This window comes from Columba livia, chromosome 8 (genome assembly GCF_036013475.1).
Source record: "Columba livia isolate bColLiv1 breed racing homer chromosome 8, bColLiv1.pat.W.v2, whole genome shotgun sequence".
NCBI lineage: Eukaryota > Metazoa > Chordata > Aves > Columbiformes > Columbidae > Columba > Columba livia.
The window spans coordinates 26761579-26788762 of record NC_088609.1 but is presented as its reverse complement, the minus strand read 5'-3'; the positions used below and the strand labels follow the sequence as shown (position 1 = coordinate 26788762).

Genomic DNA, 27184 nt, shown 5'->3' with positions numbered 1-27184 from the left:
CAGTCCATTCCATGCGTTTAAATATTTAACATGACTGTCAATGTGTATTTTGTAAGGCTAAGCAACTTTAAATGGGTTTTCAGTACTTTTCATACCACTCTCAAGACATCCAGTTTGCTACCAGCACAGCACTTCGTGGCAGATGAAGGCATGCGGTGAATCTGCTCTCAGGAATGCAAAACAGGGTACTATATTTAGACCTGGCCTCAGGATTTATATAAATCTGAATAAGACCCTACACACTGTTTTATTAGCAGCCCTTTGTTTACATTCCATCCTGGAGAAATACAAACCTGTTTCTTAAAAAGTATTACGAATGCTGCTGCATGTTGGAGGGCTGGCAGACATTTAGGAGCTCCTGTTAGGCTTCTGGTTGTGTGCAGAAATCTTGTAAAGAGGGTAAGGAAACTAAGCAAAGTGGAAACTAGGTTAAAATCGGAGAAGCCTGGTGCAGAATTACAAGCAGTGCCTTTAGTCCTTAAGATGAAGTCCGGACAGAGCATATTTCAACTGCACAAAAGCTTTGGGCAGTTTCTGGTGGCTGCTGACATCTGTGCCAAGGTTCCCCTAAGGGTGGAGAAATGAGAAATATAAATCCATGCTCAGAAAATATCAAAGCCAGCACATGAAACAAAGCCGCAGAGAGACAGGACACACTTGCAGTTAGTGGAGGGGGCAGTCAAAGGGGATTTTCCCACTGGCACCAAAAACCCGGCTGCCTGCGTCAGAGTCCAGATTGCAGTTGCCCTTCTTTGTACTGGTTACACCTTCCCCGGCATCTGCTTTTGCTGCTGTCCAGTCATCCTGCATGACCAGGACACAGTGCCACAGCAATCAAGGCTGCAGGGGAGCCACGGCTCCAGCTGCTGGGTCAGACAAACACATTGGGAGTGTTACCGCAGCCAAGTGACCTGCACCAAAGCACAGATGCTACTCAAGAGCCCTTCTTTCAAGCCCAGCAAGCTGTAACACACACAGGTCCCAGCTCTCACAGCCCATTTGATCAGGGCATCGCTGATGCCATGGGAACACACCAGGCTTCCATGCAAAGGGCTGCCAGCTGGGAGGACTTTTGGAAACACAGACACAAAGAGTCCTTACCATCCAGCCCCAGCCACATCAGTTCCAGTCCTGCTCCTGTAAAAGCTCTCCAGACAGCCCTGCACCATGCATGGTTGGTTTGATGTTCTTCTGTCAGAAATGGCTTTCAGGCTGCTCGTGACATTATCTCAGATAATAAGATGGATGCCACTCCTGGCAGCCTGCCATTCATCAAAGCCACCTAGAACTGACTCCTGCTTCTGCTGTTTGCAGGCATAAAAAGACCAGCAGTTTTGCCTTCCAATTTTTTAGTGACACCATTAGCTGCAAAGCAGGGAGGGTAAAAGGGCAGAAAAGAGCAGCACCTTTTTCCAAAAACCCCCTTGCACTCTGAAAATTAACAACTATTTCCTGCCATCTATGCTGGTATTTTCAGGCTCACCTGATCTTTATCAGGCTGTTTGTGAAAAGCCTGTCCATCATCTCCATAGCACAAACTGGCAGGTTATCAGCTGCCATTAACTGTCCCACAGCACCACAGACCCCAGGGCCCACAGGAGATTGCCCTCCCCCAGCACCTTTCTGCAAAGGCTCTTCTAGGACACTCTCTTCCATAACATTAAGCCTGGCTCTCAATATATCAAACTTCTGTATGCCAAGTATTCACCGCTGGGCCCTTCTAAGAATCATTTTGCAAAGCTTGGATAGCAATATGTTTTCACAGCTGATGTGGAAAATGTAGAAACAACATTTCCCAATGAGAAATTTCTGCTTTACAAAGTGTGCACTGTTTCTTAGGGTTAATCTGACTTGCTAAGGGGGGAAAAAATTCTTTTATACTGTTGACATAAAAATATCTGCCTTATGGTGGACTATCTGTTCTAGGATGAATGTACTGAAGAAGGGAAGAAAATAATAAACCAACATCTGACCTCAGAGCACCCATTTCTGGTGCTAGTGATGGCCCATCTTGTGCCATCAGACACCCTGATTGAGCCTGAATGCAGGTTCCCCTTACGTTGTGGGACAGAAACACCAGCAAGGTCTCTGCAAGGTTAAGACAGGGCAACTGCCTCCCAAATGGCAGTTCCTGGGCAACTCATGACCTTCAGGATCACAGCAAGCCACTCATAATGAATCTGATAAACAGCTATCAGTATTACAGCTTATTCATAATACATGAACAGCTTAAGTGGGTCACAGGGACCTGTATATCCAACTCCAACAGTCACCAGTGCTGGCAGCTTTGGGAAAGAATAACAGAAAGAGGACAAGTACAGAGCGCTGCTGTCTCCAGTGTATTTTCCCCAGATTACTGTAAAAGGCAGTGTACATATTTCCAAAGCCAGATATTGCATCTAGATCAAAGTGTTAAACAGCTACTGATGGATGTCTTTATGATTAGTCGACACCCAGCTGTACTTTTGGCCCCCGCAGCATCCTGGCAATGAATCTGGCAGTTCAGTTGTGCATTGCATGACAAGGTACTTCCTCCTGCTTCAGTTTGCTGCCTGGGTATTTCTCTGGATGTCATTAACTTTCATACTAGCATTCACAGTTAGTTTGCTCTATACCATTTGAGATGTTGTAGAGCTCTCCTGCTTCTCTCCTCCCCGCCCAAAATAACTTTGAGCTGAAGACATTTATCTAATTAGTGTCACTTCATACAGAAACAGTCCTACACTGCAGCAAGGTCTTCTCATCCATCCCTACCTTTTCTGCTTACACTGTGTTTCCAGAGTGGGTAACCACAACCTCATATAGCATTTCAGGTCCAGATGAATAATCAATTTAAGACCAGTCAAAAAACAGCCTTTCAGCAATACTCAAGGTATATAGCATTTAAAAGAGTTTTGGAAAGGCTCATTTAGAAGGGACTGTCCTAACCTAAAAAAAAGTTTAGTTCAGTCAAGGGCATCAGGAATTATTGGACAAAGACCAGTAAGGGCAAGAGCAGAGTAGTATCTGCCTGATTTCTTCTGAAAACTACGCTAATCCCAGTTGTTCTTTGCACACATTTTGAGTTGCTACAGCCAGGAGGAATGTGGAAAAGGGTCTATCACAGCCCCATGCTGCCTCCTCCCCCAACACCCTCTACTCCAGGAAAGCACCTCATTTGGAAGTTTCTGAATACACATGGCTACAGGACTCACTCCTTGAAAAAAAACAGGCAAACCTGTATATGACTTCAGTGTTTACTAGAAAAATAGAGTATCCAATTCACATCATCCTCCATCAGTATCTATGGTTTCTACCAGTTTTTATTTGCCTCTCAACAGCACTGCTCACCTCAGCTCTTGCTGCCACACTTCACAGGCACTAGCATTCCCATCAGAGGTTTGTAACAGATACTGAACCAGTGCATTAAACTTCAGTGAATACCTAGTGGCTAGTAATAGCCACACCACCTCTCCTCTGTACAGCATTGGAAAAACATGAGATACTTGAGATTCATCACTTTTTAAAGCAGAGTGTTGACAGGTACACTCAGCTATCTGGAGAAGTGAAACTCTCCAGAGTGTGACCATCTCCACAACCGCTGGTCTGTGACTGAGGATATCAACCATACTTAAGTGCAGAGCCATATGCACAAGCAGAATTCTTATTCTGTAAGTTCACCCTTTCTGTGAGGTATGGGATACAGCTTCCCCAACAACTCTTACATTAAGCCTCAGAAAAAAGAAAATCAAAATCAATCACAACACTGCCAATAACATCCAATTATGTGGCAGTCTTGTTTCGGTTTGCTTCAGTGGCCAGCTGGGACCGAGCTGAGACAGAATTTCGTCTTGCCAGAGAACTTTGGTTGATGTCCAAAGACAAACACGGATAGCCAGTCCCTTGACTATTAACATACATAAACCTTCCAGAAACAAATTATCACAATTACTTTTAAAGATAGTGCCAAATACTGAATATCTACTGAAATGAAAATGAGTTCTGCAAGTCTTGAACAAGCTATTTTTGAAATAATTGTTTGGTTTTGCTATTGACTCAAAATGGCAGAAAGATGGCACATTACAGTATAGTCAGCTAACTTGTATGTGATCAGTGGCCTTGGATGAATGCAAGGCCTGACTTGAGTACATCACCACCATGAAGCATTTCATTTAATTTTTCCCTGAAAGAAAAATTCCTAATACTGCTACAAAAGACACAGCAAGAATAGATACTGTCACCTAATGCTGTGGCTACATCATTTGTCTTCACCCTAGAACTGTGACTGCCCAGATCTGATACCAAGAATGAAGCTCTCTTACACCATAGACTTGATTGATTAGAGATATGTTCCTGTAAAAACAAAAAGTTGTGTCCACATTTTTTTAAGCAATTAATGATCAGTAACAGCTGTCAGTAATTTATTTCTTGGTAGGAATGTATTCTCTGCAACCCTGCCTTAAGCTATGGCTTCTATACAGAAGTACTGTGGTAACTTATGGGCAATGAAGACTCTTCTTTGTATACCTGATATTCAATAATCAGGTCTATGTTTCTGATCCAGCACTATTTACTAGGAGACTTCCGGCAAAGACAATATATCCTCTGAAAGCTGAACAACACAAAAGCATAGAGACTGTTTTCCCAGGCTAATCTGAGTTGCTAAACTCACAAAATACTCAGTATGAGTGGAATATTGCAAGGTAAAGCTTGTGGTCAGTTCCCCCTGCATCCTTGCTGGAGTCAGCTGTGTTTGCAGCAGAGGCAGAGTTCCTGTTCCAGAGTCACTGCAGAGAAACCAGCAAGAATAACCAGTAATATTGATAGAAATTAAAGTGCATATGTTTATTTTCATTAAAAAGTGTTTAAACACGTCATGCTTGCTGAAGAGCTGCATGCCCTGGTCACCTCACCAAGAGAGACAACAGAAGGCAGTGAGGTTTTTCTTAGGAGACATCTGACCTTGTTGATCAAATGTGGTTTTGAGAGAAGCAGTAACAAACGTGTTCTTGTCTCTGCCACATTTATGTTTCCACATCAGAACTACGTGTTACAATTAACCAGCCTGTCACCTGCCAGAGCTGAGGTTCATGTTCTTGAATAAGCACCAAGGGAATCACACCGGTTTTATATGCAGCATTAGGAGTTTTGTATAAAGTCATCAGGACCCTAGAACTGGAGGCAGCTTGGCAAGATGCAGCATTGGGGCAACAATTGAGCACAATGAACTGGGCACCATAATGTGGTAAGTACTGTCCTTACAAAGTCAACTGCCAGAGGGCCTGCAAAGAAACAAACTTTCAAACAATAATGGAATAAAATATTAAGGAATATCTGTTCTACTGGGTTATACATGTAGCTAGACAAATAATGTTTAAAAACATGAGACATCTCTTCCTAAAGGAACACAAAGTGATCGTTGTACATCTCTTCAATGTGAAAACTCAAGCAACCTACACTGGGGATGCTATGAACTCACCTTTGAATCTCAAAACCAAAATTCCAGCAGTGACTGTGATAAACTGGTTTTTACAATGCTTTTAAGCAAGGCAGTTACCAAAGAAAAAGATTTATTAATAGTTTCAGTTTGAAAGTCTGGCCAAAAATCTCTTGCTGAAGCAGTAGAGTAGCTCTAAGCCATATGTATAGTCAGAGCAGCAAAAAAGGCTCTTTTCACTTTGAGGAAATGCTTATGGTTATTTAGAACCTTTAACCACTTAGCATTTGCACTGAACCATAAGCTCACCAAGGGCTATTTATTACAGCTAAAGGAACAGTAATTAACAAGGTACAAAAGCTGACATCAGGCTTGCACAATAATAAGTGTCCACAGGAGATTAAAAAAACAACAAAAACCAGGCATTTAATCCAGGTTCTACCTTTTTTTTAATCTTCTGGTCAGGAACCTATGTATTACTGAGAAACCTGACATTGCAATTTAATAACGAGGTCTAAATATCGCCTCTGCTAGAAAAGCATGAAACTCAAGCTGGTCCTAGACTGTCCTTAAAGATTGTTTTACAGTTCTATAGATAGAAACCAATTACAATGAACACAGTCCACTTATATCGATCTGACTAGAAGCTACTTCCTAACATTTTCATTAAATCTGTGATCACAGGAGCAAAATTGAAAATGAAAAAATACAGTTCTTAGTATAGGCAATTCATCCAAAGTGTCAGCTCTATTAATGTAGGGTCAGAGCTACATTAGCTGCCATGAACATCCCTTGTCATGCCTACTGATACTACCATTACATAGATTCCTGATACAGGTCTACCTGATATTGTCCAAAGAATTGGTTTTTAAACTTCCCAATACTGTTTAAGAGCAAACTTAAGTACTGTTTAAGAAGCTTTTATCCTCTACTGTGTGTTTTTCAGTTAATTTGTGTGCTAACACAGAAACACCAAAAATGAAAGCTAATGAAATACATTAAAGACGACACTGATGCATATTCTGACAAGAGTTACTTCATGCCCTTCTGTATGCTATGATGGGCATCATCCATTTGCTCCTGGAGAAAGCCTCCAAGTAACACATGCTTTGTGGAAGATCATTACACTGGTTCTGCCAATTATATGCTCTGCAAAACAAAACCAAACCCCATGCTAAAACTCAGGTATACATTTTATCTAGAGTCTGATGGTACTTCTCAACTTGCTTTCTATATAACTGTACATAACAAACTTGCATGCATCTTGTATGCTTTCCGTCTGATTTTCAGAGAAGACAGTAAAAAGGACAAGCTAAAGGAGCCTGCATATGACTTTGTGTAGAATCTACTGCTTTAAGCACTAAAAGATACAGTGGTAACCTCTATGGTTTCTACGATAAGCTTTCTAGGCAGAATACAAAACTTAGTCTGTGATATCAAGTGTAAACCACAATAAAGACATGCAAAGAAGACAGTGCAAATGCACAAGACCTCCACAATTTGTTGTGACAGTTTAAAGAACTATGAATTATTTAAAATGCTAATAAAATGTTTAATCTCTTGCTTCTCTAGTGATCAGCAAGTGCTAATCCTCCATGGAAATGAGACAGATCTTAGCCAGTTGTGCAGAGAGATGCTGGTTGGAGTGATTAGTCAGCAAATACAGGTCCTTTTGTACTAGCATGTGCTATAAAATAAAATGAAAACCCTATAACCTGATTAAGCTCAGGAGCTAGCAGAGCCTTGAATCTGTTTCTCCTGAGCCTAGCTTTTCTATTACTTTGTAACAGACACCGTTATCCTGCAGAACTGCCTCAGTCTACAGAGCGAGTGGAGGAAGCATTTAGTAGCTAAGTAGCATTACTGTAATCTATGCAAAACATAACTCACTAAACCCTTTCACCTTCTGTTTTCTCAGAAGCCTCCACCTCAGAAGCTGCAGTTGGGGCTGCAGCCCAGCACAGGACACAAGCTCTAGCTCATACGTGGCTGCACAGCCTTGCAGAAGCTGTGGGGTAGGAAGGAGGTGGCAGCTGAGCAGGCAGGGGGCACAGCAGGTCACCCGGCCCCACAGAGCTGGGAGCTCTGCAGAAGCACTGCTGTGGGCAAAGCTCTGCCACCCAGCAAGCACAGTCAGGAAGATGTACCCAGAGATGCTCAAAAGGCAACTAAGAGACCTCTCCAATGCTTGCAGAGAGGAATGAACTGGACATACTTCTCTGCTGCTCATCCCTTGTGCTTACTGCTGAAGGACTGTCTGTCCTCCTATAGCACAGAAATGCAGCCCCGGAAGTTGTTCGCAGTGGGTCTTGGGGGCTAGGGAAGAACAAAACTCTTGTGTGGAAGTTTCTTCTTGAGAACCAAGGAAAGAAGCATAGGGATCTCTTCTACAGCAGCTTCTGAAGCCTTCCCAGCACCAGCTATTCTCCTTTCCCTATACAGCAGCTGAGAAGAGGCCAGCCAGCTCACTGTGGGTGCATTTTGCTGAGCTTTTGGGTTTCTATCTGCCTGCATAACTACAGAAATGGTGAAAATGCTGTTTTGTGCTATGCCAAGCACATTAAGACAACTTAGGCAGTAAAAGCAATGTGCTGATGAGGGCTCTTGTCAGCAGCTAACCCTGTTGTGTTCAGAAGGTGACGTGAAGAGTTTATACTACAGGAACAAACAACTGAGAACATACTGCTGGAACAAAAGGTGCTGGAACTGGCAACCTGATCAGCGATCACAACATTTCCATTGCAGTTACTCAACTCGAACATCCAGTGCACTGGTGACTGCACACAGATAAACAAGACACCAGCTTATCTGCATTAGCTATCTACCTCTGGCTTACTTCAAAAGCCTTTACCTTTCTGATAAATCCAAAACTCCCCAGAAACTATGAATTTTAAAGTAAGTTCAGAAGTTGATAAGACAGAAATGTAATGCCATGAAATAAGTCTGACTCTTGCAAACAAATCATTAAATGCATGAATTATTTTTCTACTTTACTAAAAAAATACTGGGATTTTCCCAGTACTGACTGAACATGAGCAAATTTAATTCAACCCTTTTTTCTCCCTACAATAACTTGGAGCAAGAACAGACATAACCCCAGATTTTATTTTGTTCCATACAGACAACCAGTAAAGATTCCAACGGGGCTAGAAGGGTAAGCAAAAGTACATATAAAGCCCGAAAGCTCAATCAATGTTATTACAAACTTCAGCAGAAATTTGCCTGCTGCATACAGCATTACAGTAATTGATGACAAGCCTTCTTAATAAGGAGTCTAGTCAGTGAAAGAACACGCTGCACCAGTTCTTAAATATTGCATTATAGGTTCTCAGTACACAAAACGGGAGATGGAAACAGTGCTGCTCAGTTCACACATCTGGCATACAGTTTATCAGGAGGCACAATGCACCTGAAACAGTGCTGCTCCAGCTGAATCTTCAGCCAGGCTGCTGGCTTTGGGATGCCCCTTGGCAGCCCCCTGTGCCCTTCAGCTTCCACTGGTCTGATCAGGCTTCAGAGCCTGACCTGCCACACACCTCCTGGCAGGTTTCCTGTACACAAGCTCCCGCTCTATTAATTCTTTGCAGAAGTGGTACCCTACAACCCTGTGTCCCTCACCCTCCACTGCTCCTGACTACTTGGTACAGAAGTCTGTTAAACATTTAAAAGATTAGCAAGACAAGGCTGGCCAAGTCCTGCCTTACAGGGAGGCTCAGATCAGGAGTGCACACTCAGGAGTTGAGCTTTACCTTAACTGGGTTAAGCCAAGCATACACCAACTGTACTGATGAAATATTCATAGGTTTGCACTTATGTTACATAAAAAGAATAAGATATTGCACTTTGAGAAACTGGTGCCGCACATAAACTGGATCCACTCTTTCCCTCTCTGTCACCCTTTTGACCATACAAGTGACAATGCACTACAACAGCCTTGGTTCACTTCCATACCAGGCTGACCGAGCCAGCTGAGGTAGGAGTACGGTCTTTCAGAGGCAGCATGAAGAAACTGGTTTCAAAGGGCTTCATCCCTGGATTTTCTAGCAGTGGATCCATCAGATCAGGAACCATCCAGATTTAATGACTGTCTGCTGTCTCAACAGTGAAGTTCTCACGGCAGTTCAACTGACAAATGCCCAACTCCATGTATTCTGACATACAACTGGTTTCATGCTCACAGAATAATTCAGATTAGAATGGGCCTCAGGAAGTTTCCAGGCCAACCTTTCGCTCAAGGGAATGAAAACTATGAAAACAGGCCAGGTTGCTCAGGGCTTTGTCCAGCTGGGTCTTGAAAACTTCCAAGGGTGATGACTGCACAGTTTCTTCAGGGCCTTGTTCCACTGCTTGGCTATTTCCACTGAAAAGTCTTCTCCTCAAATTCCATTAAAACCTCCTACTTCAGTCTATATCTGTTGCCTCTTGCCCTCCTGCCACATAACTGAACAACCTGGCTTCATGTTCTTGATAAGATGCAATTTCAGTGTGCCAAGTAGAGAGTGCAATCACTTCCAGTCTACTGGTTCTGCACTTGTTCATACAGTCCAGGACCCTGTTAGACTTCTTTACTGCAGGGATACACTGCTGACTCATGACCACTGTGATGCCCACGAGATCTCCCTATGGGTTTTCTGCAGAACTGTCTCCCACCCACTCAATCCACCTAGGGATCCTTCCTTCTCCAGGGCAGGACTCTGCATTTGTCCCTGTTCAACTCCATAAGATCCCCATGGGTCGGCCAGTGAGGGCCCTCTGAACAGCAACCCAGACCTCATGGGTATTGCCTCTCACCCTTGCTGCCCTCACCCCTATTTAGGGCTGTTCACAGCTTGATACAGACGCTCTCATCTCCTCCAGGTCACTGACAAAGACACTTAACAGGGCAGATGCTAGGACAGACCCCACAGCAACTTCACTTGCCACCAGCCTCCAGGAATTATCTCAATGAGGAATTCAGGGACTGAACACAAACCTAAGAAAAGCCCTTGGGAGGCTGCTGGCAGCCACCCCCAGGATGAACAGGAGGGTCAGGAACAGGCGCTGGGCTCCCTCAGCTCGGAGTAGCCACAAGCCAGGGAGGAGAGAAGGACCAGGCGCAGCCAGGCATCATCCCACAGAAATGAGCATCTTCTCCCCTCCTCTGCAAAGCTCTGCTGTACTGATGTATCCAGGAAGAAGAATTGTTGTAAATAATTAAGAGTTACATGTTCAGACAAGCACTACATTGCAGTGTCATGCATTGTTATAGCTTTAAGAGGAAGTTTGTTCAATTATTTTTGTTTTTTACTTCACAGAAATCTCAGGGAAGTGATCATTCCATCATTTAAGTGAACTAATAAGGTTCAAATTATGCTTCAAAGCTTTTTTCTCCTCTTGATTCATGACTCTGCCTGGACAAGTCACCCATGGAAAGAAGTAAAACTGTTTCGCTGTTTCTAGTAAAAAGTTACTATGTTCAGGCTTCACTTCCAACCACTTCTGAACTACTACTTCATGCAAAATACAGAGTTAATCAATAAGAAACCTGGTCCAAGTGCCAGAAGGCACAGGCCAAGCAAAAAAAACCCCAGAATATAAACAGAACAAATTTTGTATTATTCTCAAACTGACAAACTGTAATTCAATGATAAATTGCTACCATATGCATACCCTGCAGCACAATTATTTTTAATTTTCATGAATGCTGGGAAATAACATCTAATTATGGTTTAAAACAATTTAACATGTGGTTTTGTGTTAAGAGAAAAAAAGCTTTGCTTTACCTGACTTGTACTTGTATCAGGCAGATACAACTAATTTGGTGCGTAGTTTGCTGGTTTTAACCCCAGGAAAGGGCTAATGTTGTCAGGTACTCGCACCCAACACTGTTTTGCTCAAGTGTCCGGCAAACCCATTCTCTCTGCCTCACACATCACTAATTCTCCTCCATTACTCCTGCAACCCTGAGTTACGTGTCTGTGTCAACTAGCTTTGCTGAGCCAGAACTAGAGACACTGAAGGGAGAAGGAAGAAAAATTAATCTGCTTCTCTGTAGAGAATAAGAAGTCTCTCACATCCTTCACTTCCTCATGTAATGCTTTTTAACTTCCTTACAGCACTTCAAATGATATAGCAAATAGTTACAGCCACTCTCACATTCAGCTCTGCTGTCATATCTTGTCTCTTGTAACTCACTGTGCGTTGGCACAATTTGAGACTTCAAAATGGAAAAAAAAAATCATATTGAGCCAGAGCTGATTTCTCCCACACGCATTTGTGAATGTGCACCATTTCCCCTTCAGGAGAAATATCTTAGTTATTGAATTTGCACAAAGTGCAATAACTGAGATTTTTCTCCTAAAGGGGAAATTGTGCAAATGGCAATGGAGTCACACAGCTACATACCAGTGAGTCATGGGAAGGACCCATGAAAGCTCACTTGGACTCTGGTTGAGAAACAGCTGCTTAGAGCAGCATGTGGCAAACACACTCTACTCTGATGCTGTCGCCCTTAAGAACATTCAGATGTGCTTCAAGGAGTAAATACATATGGATATGCACGAGAAAGTGCACGTGTACAAGATCTGTGCCCTATCTCAGACTGTTACTCTGTCAGACAAAATTCAAACAAATATTGTTGATGCTAAAAGAAGGGCACTGTATCAAAAATACCAAGTGGAGATGCTAATCCGTTGCACTCAATGGCCCAGAGCAGCTACTGGTGTCCTACAGCCAGTGGTCCAGCCCCATCCCATGGGCACAACAGCACGTGCTGGTAGATCACAAGATGAGCTATGGTATCACAGAGAAGATGAGAACTGGAGGGAGGATATGTTAAAAGATGCTTACAGGAAGGCAGGTTGCCATAGTAGTTCTTCAGCTTCAGACATGGTAAGGTTTAATTGACTACTCACAACTCATTGAGGAGATAACTGTGTGGCACTTCACTGCATGCACTGTCTGACAAACTAGTTTATGAATGAGTTGAGTGCATAAAATAGTCCAAAGAATAGCTAAAGTAAGGCTCCTGTGGCTGTGCATCCTTCGCACTTCTCTCCAACAAGACTGCCTGCATCCCCTGTGCATCCACACACCTCCAGCCCACAGGCCCTGTTCAGGGAAGGCCACATCAGGTTCAAGGGCATTCAGGCCAATGCTGACTACACAAAGCAAACACCAGCGTTTGTGCACAGGCCAGCTGGTACTGTTACCGTAGGTATCGGTAATACGCTGCCGGCAACAGAGCTTAAGTTGAACATGTAATGAAAACAGGGTTTGGACTGAGCAGCATGGACGCAAACCTGCACAACCGACTGGCGATCCATCCCGCAGGACCAAGATGGGCAAGGGGGCACAGAGCAGGACCCCGCACGCCCCAGAAAAGATGACTCATAGTTCACACCCTCCCCTTGTTTTCAGGGGCAGGAGAACGCCGCTCTTTGACCAAGCCCCAGTGCGGGCGGGCTCCGCGGCGCCGGGTAAGAGCCGCTCCCGGACCCGCCGCGCCGGTCCCCCCGAGGAGGGCTGCTGCTCGGCCAGCGATCCCTGCCGCCGCCGCTGCACCGCCGCCCCCACACCACTCCCGCCGCGAGTCCGGGGCGGGCCCAGGGACACGCCCGACAGCGCGGCCGCCTCAGCCCACCTGCACGGTGCTGGCACCGCTCCCCCCGGCCCGGGCCCTACCGCACCGTACTGTACCGCACCTCCTTCCTGCGGCTGGGCGCGCCCGGGCGGGTGAGGAGCGCCGTCTCCTCGCAGACCACGGCCGCGTCCTCCACGAAGACGCAGTCGGGGAGGCTCTCATCGGCCGGCAGCTCCAGCACCTGCAGCCCCAGCTTGCCCCGCAGCACGCCCACGTACAGCTGGTGCTCCCGCTCGGCGCGGGCGAAGTCCACCTCGGGGCCCGCCGCGCTGCGCAGCGCCTGCCGGCACAGCGACTCAGGCAGCGCCCGCACCACGGCGTGCGTGCAGCGCCCGAAGGCGGCGGGGCCGCCGCCCAGCCCGGCCATGCTGCGCGGCGGGAACAGCGGGTCCGAAGGAAGGAGGGAGGGACGGGCAGCCGCGACCGCCGCCGGCCCTGGCAGCTGATAAAGCGCCGCCCGCGGCCCGGCCGCGCCCCATTGGCTCCCCACCAGGCACATTTCCATGGGGCCGCCGCCAAGCGCGCTCCCATTGGCTGGCGGCGGCGGCCGAGCCACGCTATTGGCCGCCCCCCGCAGGGCGCCGCTTACCTGTGCGGCGGGCGGGAGCGGCGGCACCACCCGCCCGGCCCGAGGGCGGAACCCATCGCCTCGGGCACGGCGGCCCGGCCGCGGAGCGGTGGTGGGGCCGCGATGGTCTTGTTGGGAGGCCCGGACACTTGCCCCAGGGCTTGCAGCTGGACAGGCCGTCGGGGCTGCCTTTGCTTGCCTTGGGGCTCCGGTGCCACAGCGTGGCTTGAGAGGCAGTGTGCTTTCACACAGTAGTTTCATGTGATCATGTATAAACACAAAGCATAATTGAAACACCTATGTCTCCCAGCATTTTTAAACTCATTCAAGCTCAGCACGGGCAGGGGGATGGCTGTGCTCACCTTTTCTGCTCAAGGATGCATCGGGCTGGCTGCATGTGTGCCCTCTGCAGCTGCCTGCTGCTTCCTGGCAGCAGAGCAAGAGGCTGGGTGGTTTATCTGTGAATATCCCATGGCAAAGGCAGTTCCAAATGCAAATCCAAAGGAAATAAACCCAGCCACCTCCTAATCCTTCGTCACAGCTTTCTACAGGGCCACTCACCACCAGAGCATGTCCACCTTCTTCCATTCCTTTACAATGCCAAAGTTTCCACCTCTGTGGGGTAGAAGGGACACCAGCATTTTGCTCCACTTCTGCCTTAGGGACTGAAACAATGAGCATTTTCCAACCTTCCCCTAAAAGAAACCCTTTCTTCCCTCCTTTTCATTTTCCCCAGTTTTTATCCTGACTGGAGGTTATCCCAGGGAGGACCAGCCCTTCCTGGCACACACTTCAGGCTGCCAGGCAGGAGATGAGTGAGGCTTTGAGACAGACCTTGCTCCATGGGATACATCCACAGCACCAGTCCTGGCTCCTGCTGCTGCCTTCCCAGGTACCTCTGAGGTCTCTTCTCACCAGAGCAAAGAAGGAATGTTAATTTTCCTTCAGCTATTCTTTTAGAATCATAGAATCATTTTGGTTAGGAAGAGACCCTCAAGATCATCAAGTCCAACTGTAACCTATCTCTGGCACTAAACCATGTCCCTAAGAACGTCGTCTATGCACCTTTTAAACCCCTTCAAAGATGGTGACTCCACCGCTCCCCTGGGCAGCCTGTTCCAGTGCTTCACAACCCTTTCCAAGAAGAACTTTTTCCTAACATCCAATCTAAACCTCCCCTGGCACAACTTGAGGCCATTTCCTCTTGTCCTATCACTTGCTACTTGGGAGAAGAGACCAACACCCTCTGTGCTACAACCTCCTTTCAGGTAGTTGTAGACAGCGATAAGGTCTCCCCTCAGCCTCCTTTTCTCAAGGCTAAACAGCCCCAGCTTCCTCAACCGCTCCTTGTCAGACCTGTGCTCCACATCCCTCACCAGCCTCACTGCCCTCCTCTGCGCTCTCTCCAGCACCTCCATGTCTGTCTTGTAGTGAGTGGCCCAAAACTGAGCATGGGATTTGAGGTGGGGCTTCACCAGCACCAAGTACAGGGGGGTGATTGTTTATCTAGTCCTGCTGGACACACTATTCCTGATACGAGCCAGGATGCTTTTGGCCTTTTTGGCCACCTGGACATACTGCTGGCTCATGTTCAGCCAGTGGTCAATCAACACCCCCAGATGCATTTCTGCCAGACAGCTTTCCAGCCACTTTTCCCCTGCAGTGCTGCCTGGGGTTGTTATGACCCAAGTGTAGGACCCGGCACTTGACCTTGTTTTACTGGCAAGGCTTTCTCAAGTGTCCCTCAGGCAACAGGGGGGATCCACCAGCACACAGGTCTCTGCTCCCGCTTCAGTATTCAGACAAAACCCAGACAGCTGCCTTGGCCACACTGTCACGGACATTAGCATGTTCAGCATTTGGGAATATGGTTAATGAATAGTATGAAGGAAATATCAAAGTATGCTTCCAAAATGGCAGCTGACTAGACTTCCATCTGTGTTTTCCACACATTCTCCAAATATCTGCTAAAGGCTGCCTTAACATTCATAGGCACAGTTATTTGAATAACTGTCATTCACTGAATAACGTGCAAATATTATTCTCCTTAAAAGAGATGGAGAGGTGAGTTGCTATCATGTAGGACATCTCAAATTCTTGAGAAAACGCTACAAATGGTATTATGCTGTATGTGGTATAATGTGTGATTCTTCCACAGCTGTTAAAGCCTGCTTTTACTTCTTGCAGATTTGGGATATGGCCACTGGTATGCTTTGGTTTGCTTTTTGTTAGCATGACTTCTAACCAGAAGAAGAAGTGTTACTATCCTTCTCTAATTTTAAAAATTGCTAGGCTTCTTATCTGGAAAGGTATTGAAAATAGTTGTTCTTGCAGCCAGCAGACTGGAAAATTCTAGTCAATACAGATTTTTTTCGGTCATCCATAACTACCTTATGAAATTACAAGCAATGAAGATTTTTAGGTCTCACGGAGATTACAGGAATATGAGCTGTGAGGCGATGCCACACAGACACCTTGTACACACATGATACAGTAGGACAGTGAGGTTTGCCCTGGAGGCATTGTCACTGGCCCAGGCTGACCTCAGCTGGCCACGGCTGCTCTCTGGGAGCTGGCCAGGTACCACTCTGACAGCTTCTCAATACCTTCCTGCATGATGGGAGACCAGGCTGGAGGAAGGAGGATCTTTTTCTGAGATACAGTGGTATGAGATAGTGGTATGCTATGAATACAATGTGTTTTGGAAATCCAAAACCTTAGCTGTTTAGATAGGGTTACAGGAGTAACAACTACAGTAAAAAAAAAAAAAAAAAAAAAGCCATCTGTATTTCCATACATTTATAAACAGTGCAGTTTAAATACAAATGAAGATCTGTTTGCTGATTGTGATTGTTCTGTTATTTATGTTGAACAGAACGGCATCATTAACAATCTAGGAACAGATGCAGCCAGAGCAAAATTATGCATATTTATAATAAGATTAACAAAATATCAGTTTACTCACAAATTAACATCACATAATAGAATGCGTTCACACAGTCTTGCGGGAGTGATGTTAAAATTCATCATATGCAGTAATACAAAATGGGTCAGTTACAGTCAGTGACGTAGTATTTGTTGTCTACCTTGCTCTGTATCCAGTATTTTCCTGTAATTTTGTCCAGCTGGAGAGACTAATGTAAAAGAGCAAAGCTGCTCCCCAGAAAAGAAAAAGAGCTGTGTCACACTACGGAATTAATGCAGAACAATTAAAACCATGCTTGCAACAGAAAATGGACTGCAGACCACTTAAGCAGTGTCATAGAAAGCTGTATTGAGAAACGAGAAAATGCTTCATACAGAAAATACAGAAAAGGATGCAAATCTAGGTGTTTCATGACTGACACTGCAGAGAATCATCTGCTGGCAGTGACAGTGAGAAGGAAATTGCTTTACAAAATGTACTTGAGGAAGCAGATGTGAATAGCACATTCACTTTCAGGAGACAGGAATAGATATTGAAAAAGGAGACATAGTCTAAAACTTAGGACAGAAAAGTCATCAATACACAGAGTGACATGTCATCCATTTGACAAAATCACCAAAAGCATATCAATAAGTTTGGGGTTTTTTTGAGCCATAACTTGAGAACTGTCTACAGACATGTAAAAAGCTGACACAAAGATGAAGGGAATAATTTTCACAAGGCAGAAGGGAAGAAATGGACTTAAATTATTGCACGGAAAAGTACATAAAACTTTCTAGCAATAAGAAGCAGGGAAAAAGATTGCCTGGGAAGAATGCGGAGCCTCCATAACATGTGTTTTTCAGAAGAAGTAAAGAAATATCCATCAGGAGCAGAAAACCAGAGCTGGGGAAGAAAGATGGATGGGAAGACGACCTTTCCAGTCTTATTATTCTATTACCATTTTTACACTGAAAATGATTGATAATTTTAGTGAAAAGAGCTACATAATTATGAGCCTGATGTTCCCAATAACAAATGTGCAACCTTTACACGCAACACCGAGCTGGCTGAAGGTCACGGCTGGTCACTGCTGCTGAACAGTTTGTGTGACCACGACAAAGGAAATTTGGCTCACTGCCGAACACAAACACGTACCACGGGAGCTGATTGCTCCAGCGTGCTAGACAGCTGCAAAGTTTGAACACACTCCCCATAGCTTGCAGATGCTGGAACAACACCGCTGGCTCTAAAGCTTCATGGGCATCTCTCACGTTATTAATCAAATGCTACTTGAAACTTGAGACAGTGAAAAGCCAGGATGAGATGGCAACTGAGGCATTCAGTCACCAGTGCATCCCGCTGCGGTGATGGGAACGTGCACCGGAAAGATGGAGAGACGCTGAGTTTCACTTTTTAAAAGGAATACAAATTTGAATGATTTCTTCATCTCAATAGAAAACTATGCAACCACTGCACAGCCAAACACCGTTATTAACAGAAGCAAACGCTGCTCCGCAGGAAAAACTCCCATTATGATCAATGGGTCATTCTCTTCATAAAAGAACAGGATCAGATCTTACTCGCAGCCACAGAAGAGAAAAATGTTAGATGTACGAAAAGCAACTCAAAGAGAATTTCACCCATATAGTTCACGGAAATTTTCGATGTCTGCTCTAGTACTGTAATACAAAACACCACAGTGATTCAGTGAAGCAGTATTTTTACTAAATAATTAAGAGTCTGGGCTCCTCATTTAGAGGAGCTAATGACAGCAGGCAAGAAGTCACTTGACTTGACTTCACCCCAGTGCATAGACAAGCTCCTGAGTGTTTTCACATTTTTCAAATGCTGAAGAGATTTAGCTCACTATCTATTCTCTATGTAACAGATCACTCCTGGAAGAGGAGACCGAACTCTTCTGGATGGTGTAAATCAGCAGTGCATCTGCCACCTTGTAGAGAAACTCTTTTGGGGAGCAGCAATTTCCCTGGCCTGAGTTGAACCCGAGCTATCTCACAGAGCCTTACCAGGGTCAGATTAATTCTATATATAGCTGGTTCAGGGGAAACATAATATTCATTTTGTCTGCTAAAGGATAATGAAGTGGGCATTTTCTCAGCTGGCATTTTACATCCTCCAGAGAAGGAGGAATTCCCATGAGCCGACAGCTACGCATTTGTTGGGAGACAAAGCTGTCAAAGGGTGATTCTTTAACAGTCAGCTTCAGCAGCATTGTTGCCATGACACACAGCGCCAAGGAGCCTGGACAACATGCAGAGGCACAGAGCATTCCTCACATATATAGTCTTCCCACAGATTTTGTTACAATTGGTTGCACTAGTGCAACCAGGATCAACTTTTGGATTCACTTGGCTGAGCAAACAGATAATTGGGGAGAGAGCTGCAGGACTCTGACTATTTACCTCCTGTGTTCCTACCTCCTCACCTTCACCATGCCTTACCTCCACTTCTGCCCTTCTTTCTTTGCAGGGGAAAAGTCCCTTGTTCAGATGTCCATGACTGAAAAATGAGAATAGTACTCTGGAAATTTATACTGAATTACAATAGTTGACATCTCTTACAGAAAATAATATAAAGACACCATTTGATCCCCTGATGGACATACTTCCCAGAAATAAAGCAGAAATACCACACCAGCCAGGAAAGAAAGGGGAGACAGGGCTAGGGTAAGTGCTGTGTAAATTGTTCTTGTTGTGGCTACTTGGGAAAATTAGACAAGACTTCTCCTGCTATCAGACAGCATTTTTAATAAAATATGCTGTTTTATCAGCTTAACAAGAAAGCATCAGCTTCAGCAGTAGAAGCAGAGGGTGGCTCATGCCATTTGCACTTACACAGTTATTGTTCAATGGGTCTCACGAATCCAAACCAGAAGCTGTAAGGTGCTGCTGGTGCCCCCCTGGGCAGGACAAAAAGGCTGCCTGAGGGAAATGAAGGATAAACCCTTTGGTAAATTATGGCTGCTAAACTGGGCTGCATTTATGCAACAGGAATAATGCTCATGCTGTTTATTTTGTTTTCCTCACCTTCAAGTCTTCCACCAAAACGATACCTTTATTCCCTAAAAAAGCAAAAGCTTAAAAATGCTAATTGCAGGCTAAAATTTCTAAAGGAGACCAGTCCTTTCACAGTGTAACTTGAGTTGTTGTTAATATTTATCCTGAGTCTCCATTTCCCTTTTCTATGGAGCCAGCTGACCAGCTGGCAGCACCCCACAGGTGTGGCAGCCTGTCCTTCCCTTTCCTTGCCTGAAAAGCCCTTGCAGGCTCAGCAGTAAGATGCAATGACATTTGGCTGTTGCACTTCTTGCATTTGTTAGTTTGCATTTCCCATTCCTTCCAAGGAGCCAGTTGCCTGAGAATGAATTCCCAGCTTTTCTTATCACTTAGGCATCTTTTGCCTTGATTTGTAAATGCTTGGTGCATATTTGGTGTTGACTTGATGCAACTATGAAACTGTATATTTTCATGAAATTTATTACAGTGGAATCAGCTTTTGTATCCACAAGAAACAGAATATGGTGAGTGAGAGATATATACTACATCTATATATGTATATGTATGCACACAAGTCAACAACTTTGTGGTTTTCCTTGTGTACCTGCAAAGGGCAAACAGTTCTTTGGTGGCTTCCTTGGCACTAAGGTTGGTGCTAGAGACAAACAAACAGATAAATACATCACAAATCAAGCTAATGAAGTGAAAGATTTCCCATAGAGTTTTTTACTGAGTTTATTAATATGCTGTTCTAAGCGTCAGAGTTAAGAAGCTATAGAACATGGAAAAATACACGTATTATCTTCAGTATTAATGTGTCCAGGCTGGTGGCAATATCTTGCTGTAATTCATCACAAAACAGATGTGAAACTATTTTTTCTTCTTCAAAGAGAAATGTTCGATAGCTGTTTTCCCCTCCATAGAGGAACAAAGTGTAGGTGCTTCCATAGGAAGCAGGTAGCACAGAAGGAGTGAAACCAGCTGGAAGGCTTGAGGAGGCAGCAGGTGATCAGCTTGTTCCATTTGAACATGTGCTGTTCCTTATCACTTCACCAAGAGATTTCTGGATGCCTCCGGCTCACCAGCTGAAAAAAAAATGGAGAAAAGAGGCGGTTAAGGTGCAGTTCAGAAAGGGACAGAACGCCTGCTCCCCACAACTTCCCTGGCAAGCAGTGCCACCACACATGACGGGGACTGGAGACAGCCCAAAGGGAACTGCCTTCAGCAGGAGATAAGGCACCCTTGATACCACCTAACATTTGATCCTCAGGGCATGCTGAGCTGAAGCATCTATGGGACTTCAAAGTCTGTTTTCCAAACGTCAGTAAGAAGATCAAAGCCTATCTCTGTGTATTTGGTGTTAGGATCATGTACCCTTGTAGCACAAATGCTTTTCGGAATGTCCAATTCAAGCCTCTCAAGGCACAGCGTCTCCCTGATTTATTCTCTGCATCTATTGAGAAGAATTTGTCTCCGTTGTGTTTGTAACCGCCTTTCAAGCACTCATAGGTTGCTATTAGTTCCTTCAAAGCCTTCTCCAAACCAAACAAGCCTAGCTCCTTAAATCTCTCCTTCCATGCCACATGCTTCAGACTTCTAATTGCCTTGGTAACCCTCTGCAGGGCTCTCTCCAGTTTCTCAATCTCTCTCTTGACTGGTGAGCCCCAGACCGGGCACAGTATTCCAGACACAGCCTCACCAGTATGAAATAGAGTGGGATAATAATTTTTCCCCATTTGCTGACCACGATCCTTCTAGCGCAGCCCAGTATACTGTCTGCATAGTTGCAGACTGTGACTCTGGAGCCCACGGTAACCCTTCAGCTCTCCTTGTTGACCTTCATGAAGTTGCCGTTAGCCCAGTGCTCATGTTTCACAGCGTCCATCTGAATTCTCCCATAGATCAGCACAACTCAAAACGAAGATTTGCACCTCAGCATATTCCAAACACGAAGAGCAAAAGGTAGATCAAACTGAATTACTGCTCTTAAAAACAAAACCAAACTTCTATAATAATACAAACCCTCCTATCATTTCTGTTGATTAGCACAACTTCGACCAAAAGTCAGCTAATCCCATTTGGTTCATGGAAATCACACGTCTGCATTCAGTTCCAGAGAACTATGCTTAGTTACACCAGTAAAAGATCTTATTCACCTTTTCTTGTGTTGTTTTGAAACTGATGGTTACATTTTTTATTTTCCAAAATTCCTGAGGACTTGTGGTGCCTGTGAATTAGTATTTGCTGCATGCTGCAGATATCCTGCACTGATGCTCACACTTCTGTCTGATTTGTTGATATTTCAAAATTTCTACCCTTCTACATTTGATAGCAGGTTAATATTTTGTGGAAATCCAACTGCTTTAATTTTAGGTAAACACACAAACACTGCCGGCCACGTTATTGGAAAGGAATGAATGTTGTATTAATAAACTGCTAGGAGAAGCCTGTTCACATAGTGAATCTGCTTGCCAATAGCTTTGCTGACCACATAAATTCACTTCTGTTTGAAACGCAATTGTGAAATCAAGTGAAGAGGACCAGTTATGCCTTTCGCAATATAACTGCACAGACAAAATCAGCACTGAAAGCAGATAACTCTCATATTGGTTTCTCTGAAAGCATAACAGAAAAGTATATTTCATGCATTTTGGCAGTTCTACTCCTTACAGCTATAAATACATTTAGACTAGTGCCTCAAAATGCTCATATTCTTATTCCATTCAGGATCAGAGAAGAAATGCCATATGGTAATGAGCACAGCAAGTGGGGATGGAAGAAATCTTATTGTGCATCTGGATAAAATATAAATATTTAATTATTATGGCCATGGTTTTACAGGATAGTAGGTCTAAAGTATAGTTTCTGCTCATTTATTCCTTCCAGTTACAAGCAATTCGAATGAACTTTTTTTAATAGCAGAGGGAAAAGCATTCTTGTATTTATTTTTCACAAGAGAAAGACATACTTTTAAAGATAAGAGAACTAATGGTATCAGACACTTCCACTTATTGGTATTCTTCTTTCAAGACCTGAAAGTCAAAAGCTTGAGGAAGCACCTTAGAAAAAGCAACATCTGAAGTGTCCTAAGTAGCGCACACACCACCATGAGTCATTTCTCAAAATTTCTCCAGAAACAGTGAAGATGACAAGATAGTGTCATGTGCGAAGTATTTAGTTACAAACAGTAGAATTGCTCTGCGCATAAGACGAGACTAGAATTCAACATTGAGTAACAAAGGGGACATATCAATAACTGCTGTATTTTAACAGCTGTCTGAGGTACCAGATGACTTTTTCTGCATATTGTCATCTGAGCAGAAAGGGAGATGTATATACAGACACACAAAAGTAATGCAGCAGTGACATAATGATTTAAAAACACTCTGATAGCACAAGATGGAATCCGCAATCTAAGCAACCAACAGAAAATGTGTCATTTTCCTATTTTAAATTTCGCAAGTATGAATCTAAAACTCGCCTTTTTTTTTTTTTAATCTCTACTATCTTGTCCATATATAAGGTTTGCTTTCCAGTACAGGGTATTTTAATGGGATTAGTTATTAAAGTCAATGGCAAATTAATCCCTGTTTTCAAGAGAACCTATTTGAATTTTGAATGATTTTCTTAATGCATTAAATTAAATTTTTCTTACACAAAGAAAAAAAAAAAGAGATATGACTAGTCAATGACCATATTAGTCCATGTTAGGCATTTCTTTCCTGATAAATCAGAAAAAGCCACTTTAAAACATAAAGCTTATTAAACAATGTTACATTTAGATGTTAGATGATAACTTTTTAGATGTTAGTCAAGTACTGCTTTGATTTTGATTTATAACTCATCACTTAACTTCACCACACTTACTCAATATATAGACACCTAGAGGCCAATTCTGCCCTATCATCGCTGTCAGAGCAGTGTCTTACTAGTAAACTCACTCCAGATCAAAACATGAGCAAAAGGAAAATCAGCCCTGTATGCCTTTATGTTCCTTCCCATTTGGTGTACAAATAATTTTGCCAGAACTGGGCGTATCTAACAATTTTTATTATTGACTGTTGACTATCAGTTGTTTTTACTGTATAGTGTCCAACACCCCTGGGGCACTATATGATAGAATTTCCTACATTAATAAATTGTAATCTGCTGAATATTACCATTTGACTAATTACCCATTCCTCAACAGAAGGGAATTAATTATTCTAATCTTAATTTTTTTATTTCAGAAAACCATACACATGTCTACCTACAGGGGCCCACCGATCTTCATTACATGCACAATGTTAGATTGATTAGTTGTACAAAAACCTATTTGTGTCTAACGATGCTATTTGCATATTGTAAATTGCAGCAAATCTGGATTTTTTTATACCTTTGCAAAGGTAATTCTAACTCCTCTTTCTTTCTTCTCAACCTTTGCTCCCACAATACCACTTTATTTTTTTTCCCTAATTAAATTGCCACACTTTGTGTCATCATATTAGCTTTCTCATTGTGTCTCTGTTTCAAGACCATGACCTGCACCAGTTATGTGCCCCTGGAACAATGAAACTGTCAACGACAGGGCAAAAATGTGGCATTTAGCCCATGGAATTTGGAAGCCACCCCCAAAAGAGATCATGTTGACTGTGGACATCTGTGTCTTCAAAGTGAAATGTAAAATCCACTTCTTTGATCTAGTCTTCTGCTCAGCAACACCACATTTATAAACAAACATGCATCATATAAAATAAACACTGCCTTGCTCCTGTTGAGCAGAGAGAAGAAGGCTCCTTCTGTGCCCATTTTATTTTGGGCAGGCAACTGGACACTGCAGCAAAGAGATGCTTTATATGAGGACCTAGAGATGTGGAGATTTTCCAAAACTAACAGCACATTGTGCACTGACAGTGCGGTAAGGCAGTTTATACCAGTAACGCCTTGCACTTCCAGCCACACGTTCAACCTGAAATCTGCCGATGAAAGCAGCTTTAGCTTGCACGCAGCAGTGACAGGGAATGAAGATACACATCAGGCTGATGAGCACTAAGAAGTGAATTGTTTGCCCAGATGGAAATCAATAGCTCTCTTCACTCTCTACATTCTTTGGCAAGATCAGGAGCTTTGGATGGCAATTAAAGCTTCCCCAGCTGCCAAGTGTCCTAATTACACACAAGAAATCCCACATTTCTCCTTCTACCTGAAACATCCCTTGCACCACATTCATTAAGCTCATTACAGTCAAGCCTGCTGCTGTTGCCAACATTGACATTTCTTTTTTTAAAAATATAAAAATAATAATTAAAAAATCCTAGCTTGCACCTGGCTCCACTGGTGAGTGATCCCCCCAAAGCCAATGGATGCTCCATGGTGACCACCCACCCCTGGGCCATACAGTGATCCTAGTAAGACCCTTCCAGTCAGCATTTTGCCTCTTCCACTGCATTTTTCAGTGTTTTTCACCTCCCATTTAATTTTGCAGACCACCCTCCCCTGCCCAGGGCATTTTCCATTAAGAATTGCCCCCCTGCCTGCTCCTTTGATGGCAGGTACCGGCTGGCTCCTCATCGCCCGGTACACACCCAGAGCGTGCAACACAGTGGAGAGCGGTTTTATCTTGACACCCATGGACTTGTCTGACTCTCCTGGAAATGAAGCCTTATCTTTGACATGTTTTAGCTTTGCAGTGCTCATCCATCCTTTGCAAACTGAGACAGGTCTGGATTCTCAGAAGAAAGCAAATTTTACTTTCCTTGTAGGGAGCAATATAGCAAAACTTTGTCATGGAACTTTACAATCTCTTTAATTTTCCTGGTATATATTTGGTGCTGTATAAATAAAAGTAACTAATGGACAGCTGAGCTTGAGCAGTGCAAACAGCTTCCAGGAACTCCTCCTAATTGTCCTCAAGCAAAATATGTGTTTTTTCAGAAGCCTTCAATAATTCAAGTCTGAATGTAATGCAATTAGTGAAGCTGTGCAAAGCTTGCTGAAGAAAAAAGCCACTAAAAGCTCAGTCCTCTTATTTTATCATCGTGATTATCACTTTATTATGAATTAAAGTAGGAAAACCCATTAAGTACCCATGGATCCAAGAACAAGGAGTCTTAAAAGACAAAGGTAAAATAGCATCCCACTTAGCCCAACAGCTCAAGACCACAATGCCCAAGACATTGTGCTGTATAAATAAATCACCTTCTGTTTGCACAAAATGGTTAGATTATCTTAATTAAGCCATGAGATTAGCTGAACAGCATTCAACTATATTCGCCAAAGAACGAATAAGCTACGGGATACACCAAGGGAGAAAAGAAAGAGTATGAGGTAATCCATCATTTCCCTTGAGCCGTTCATAACCTTCCAATTTACATGTGAACTTCTAAGGAGTTGGAAAGTTAAAAAGAGAATTATGAACATTAAAGAGTGTTAATTTTTGTTATGCTTTTTTGGTCCCTTTAACAGCACTTCAATTCTCATTTATCTCAGTCTCTGCTGCACTACTCTGGAAGGACAGAGAGGCATTAAAGGCAAGTATAAATGAATTTACACTGCCAGAGAAGCATAAGGGAGCCTTAGAGCTAATGCAAATCATCTCCATTATCAGAGAAACGAAAAAAATTGAACAGTCGGTACTATTGTTGATGCAAGAAATAGTTAAAAATTTCACTTCATTTTAATGCTCTATAGTTCACCAATAAATGCCATATTAATTATCTTTTAATACAAATAATTCAGATGCACATAAACTATTGCAAATAAAGCCTGATGGGAATTCTCCTTGAAGGAGAAAAAGACCATCTGTCCTTCATCGGCCAGGCACAAAAGGGATGCCTTGCTATTTTATAAAAGCTGCCAGTCAGTTCTAGGTGTGGGATCATCTATCACAATAGGCAACATGCCGTCTCCCATGCTGGTGAAATGCTGTGTAATTTGCAGTGCTGTGAACACGGCTTGTAATTATATTTGATAGGGCCACAGCACACAAATTACATAGTTTTTACATTTAGCCGCTACCGCAAATTCTGGCCTGGCATTAGCTCCTAGGAGTTTTCAGCAGGGACGAGGAAGAGGGGAAAAAGACGTGATCTGAACTTTTAAAGAGATTTTATCTTTTAAAAAATAGTTTCAGGAAAAAGATGAATAATATCTATGTGGGAATGTTTTAGGATTATTATTTTTGGTTTGTTGTCAGTTCAATCAGACAACAAACAAATAAGACTAGCAAGAGAAGAAAAAAATAACTTCTTTTCTTTTTTTCCCCCCAAAGTCCAGGGCTGGCAGTATTTGTCTAGGTATGTCACAGCAAGACTAGTTTTCTTCTCTTATTTGCAATGATTTGTAAGCACAGCTGTCAGGAAATATTCTGGTCTGAAGACCAGCTCCATAAAACAGATAGTTTATGTACCTGTCGGGTGCAATACTTCGTCATACTTGTTGACTGTTGTGACAGATACTCTCCAGGATGCAAAGCAAGAAGTCCCCTCCTGTGGAGACCTTAACGCTGGAATTTGAGGACACAGATCCTAATCAGAGCACAAAAGTACATACTCTGTGGTTCCCAGCGTTTACTGCCATTAAAGAACCAGCGGCTGGAACAGCAAGGCCATCCTGGAACACTGATCCCGGGAAATGCTGGATGATTGAAGATTAGCAACTATTTAATCCATTTTGG

The 27184-nt window shown here is 43.5% G+C and overlaps 1 protein-coding gene across 2 annotated transcripts in view; it reads right to left on the bottom strand.

Moving 5' to 3' along the window:
- DDAH1 (dimethylarginine dimethylaminohydrolase 1) overlaps window positions 1–27184 on the bottom strand; it is a 98045-nt gene that overhangs the window by 45817 nt on the left and 25044 nt on the right. Inside the window, exon 1 of one of the 2 annotated variants that reach the window (XM_065072649.1) lies at window positions 13099–13501. The exons of the other annotated variant lie outside the window; for it this stretch is intronic. Coding sequence (XP_064928721.1) covers window positions 13099–13404 — 306 coding nt within the window. The 5' untranslated portion in view covers window positions 13405–13501. Of the gene's footprint in view, window positions 1–13098; window positions 13502–27184 lie in introns of those variants that run through there. 2 annotated transcript variants of the gene reach the window in all.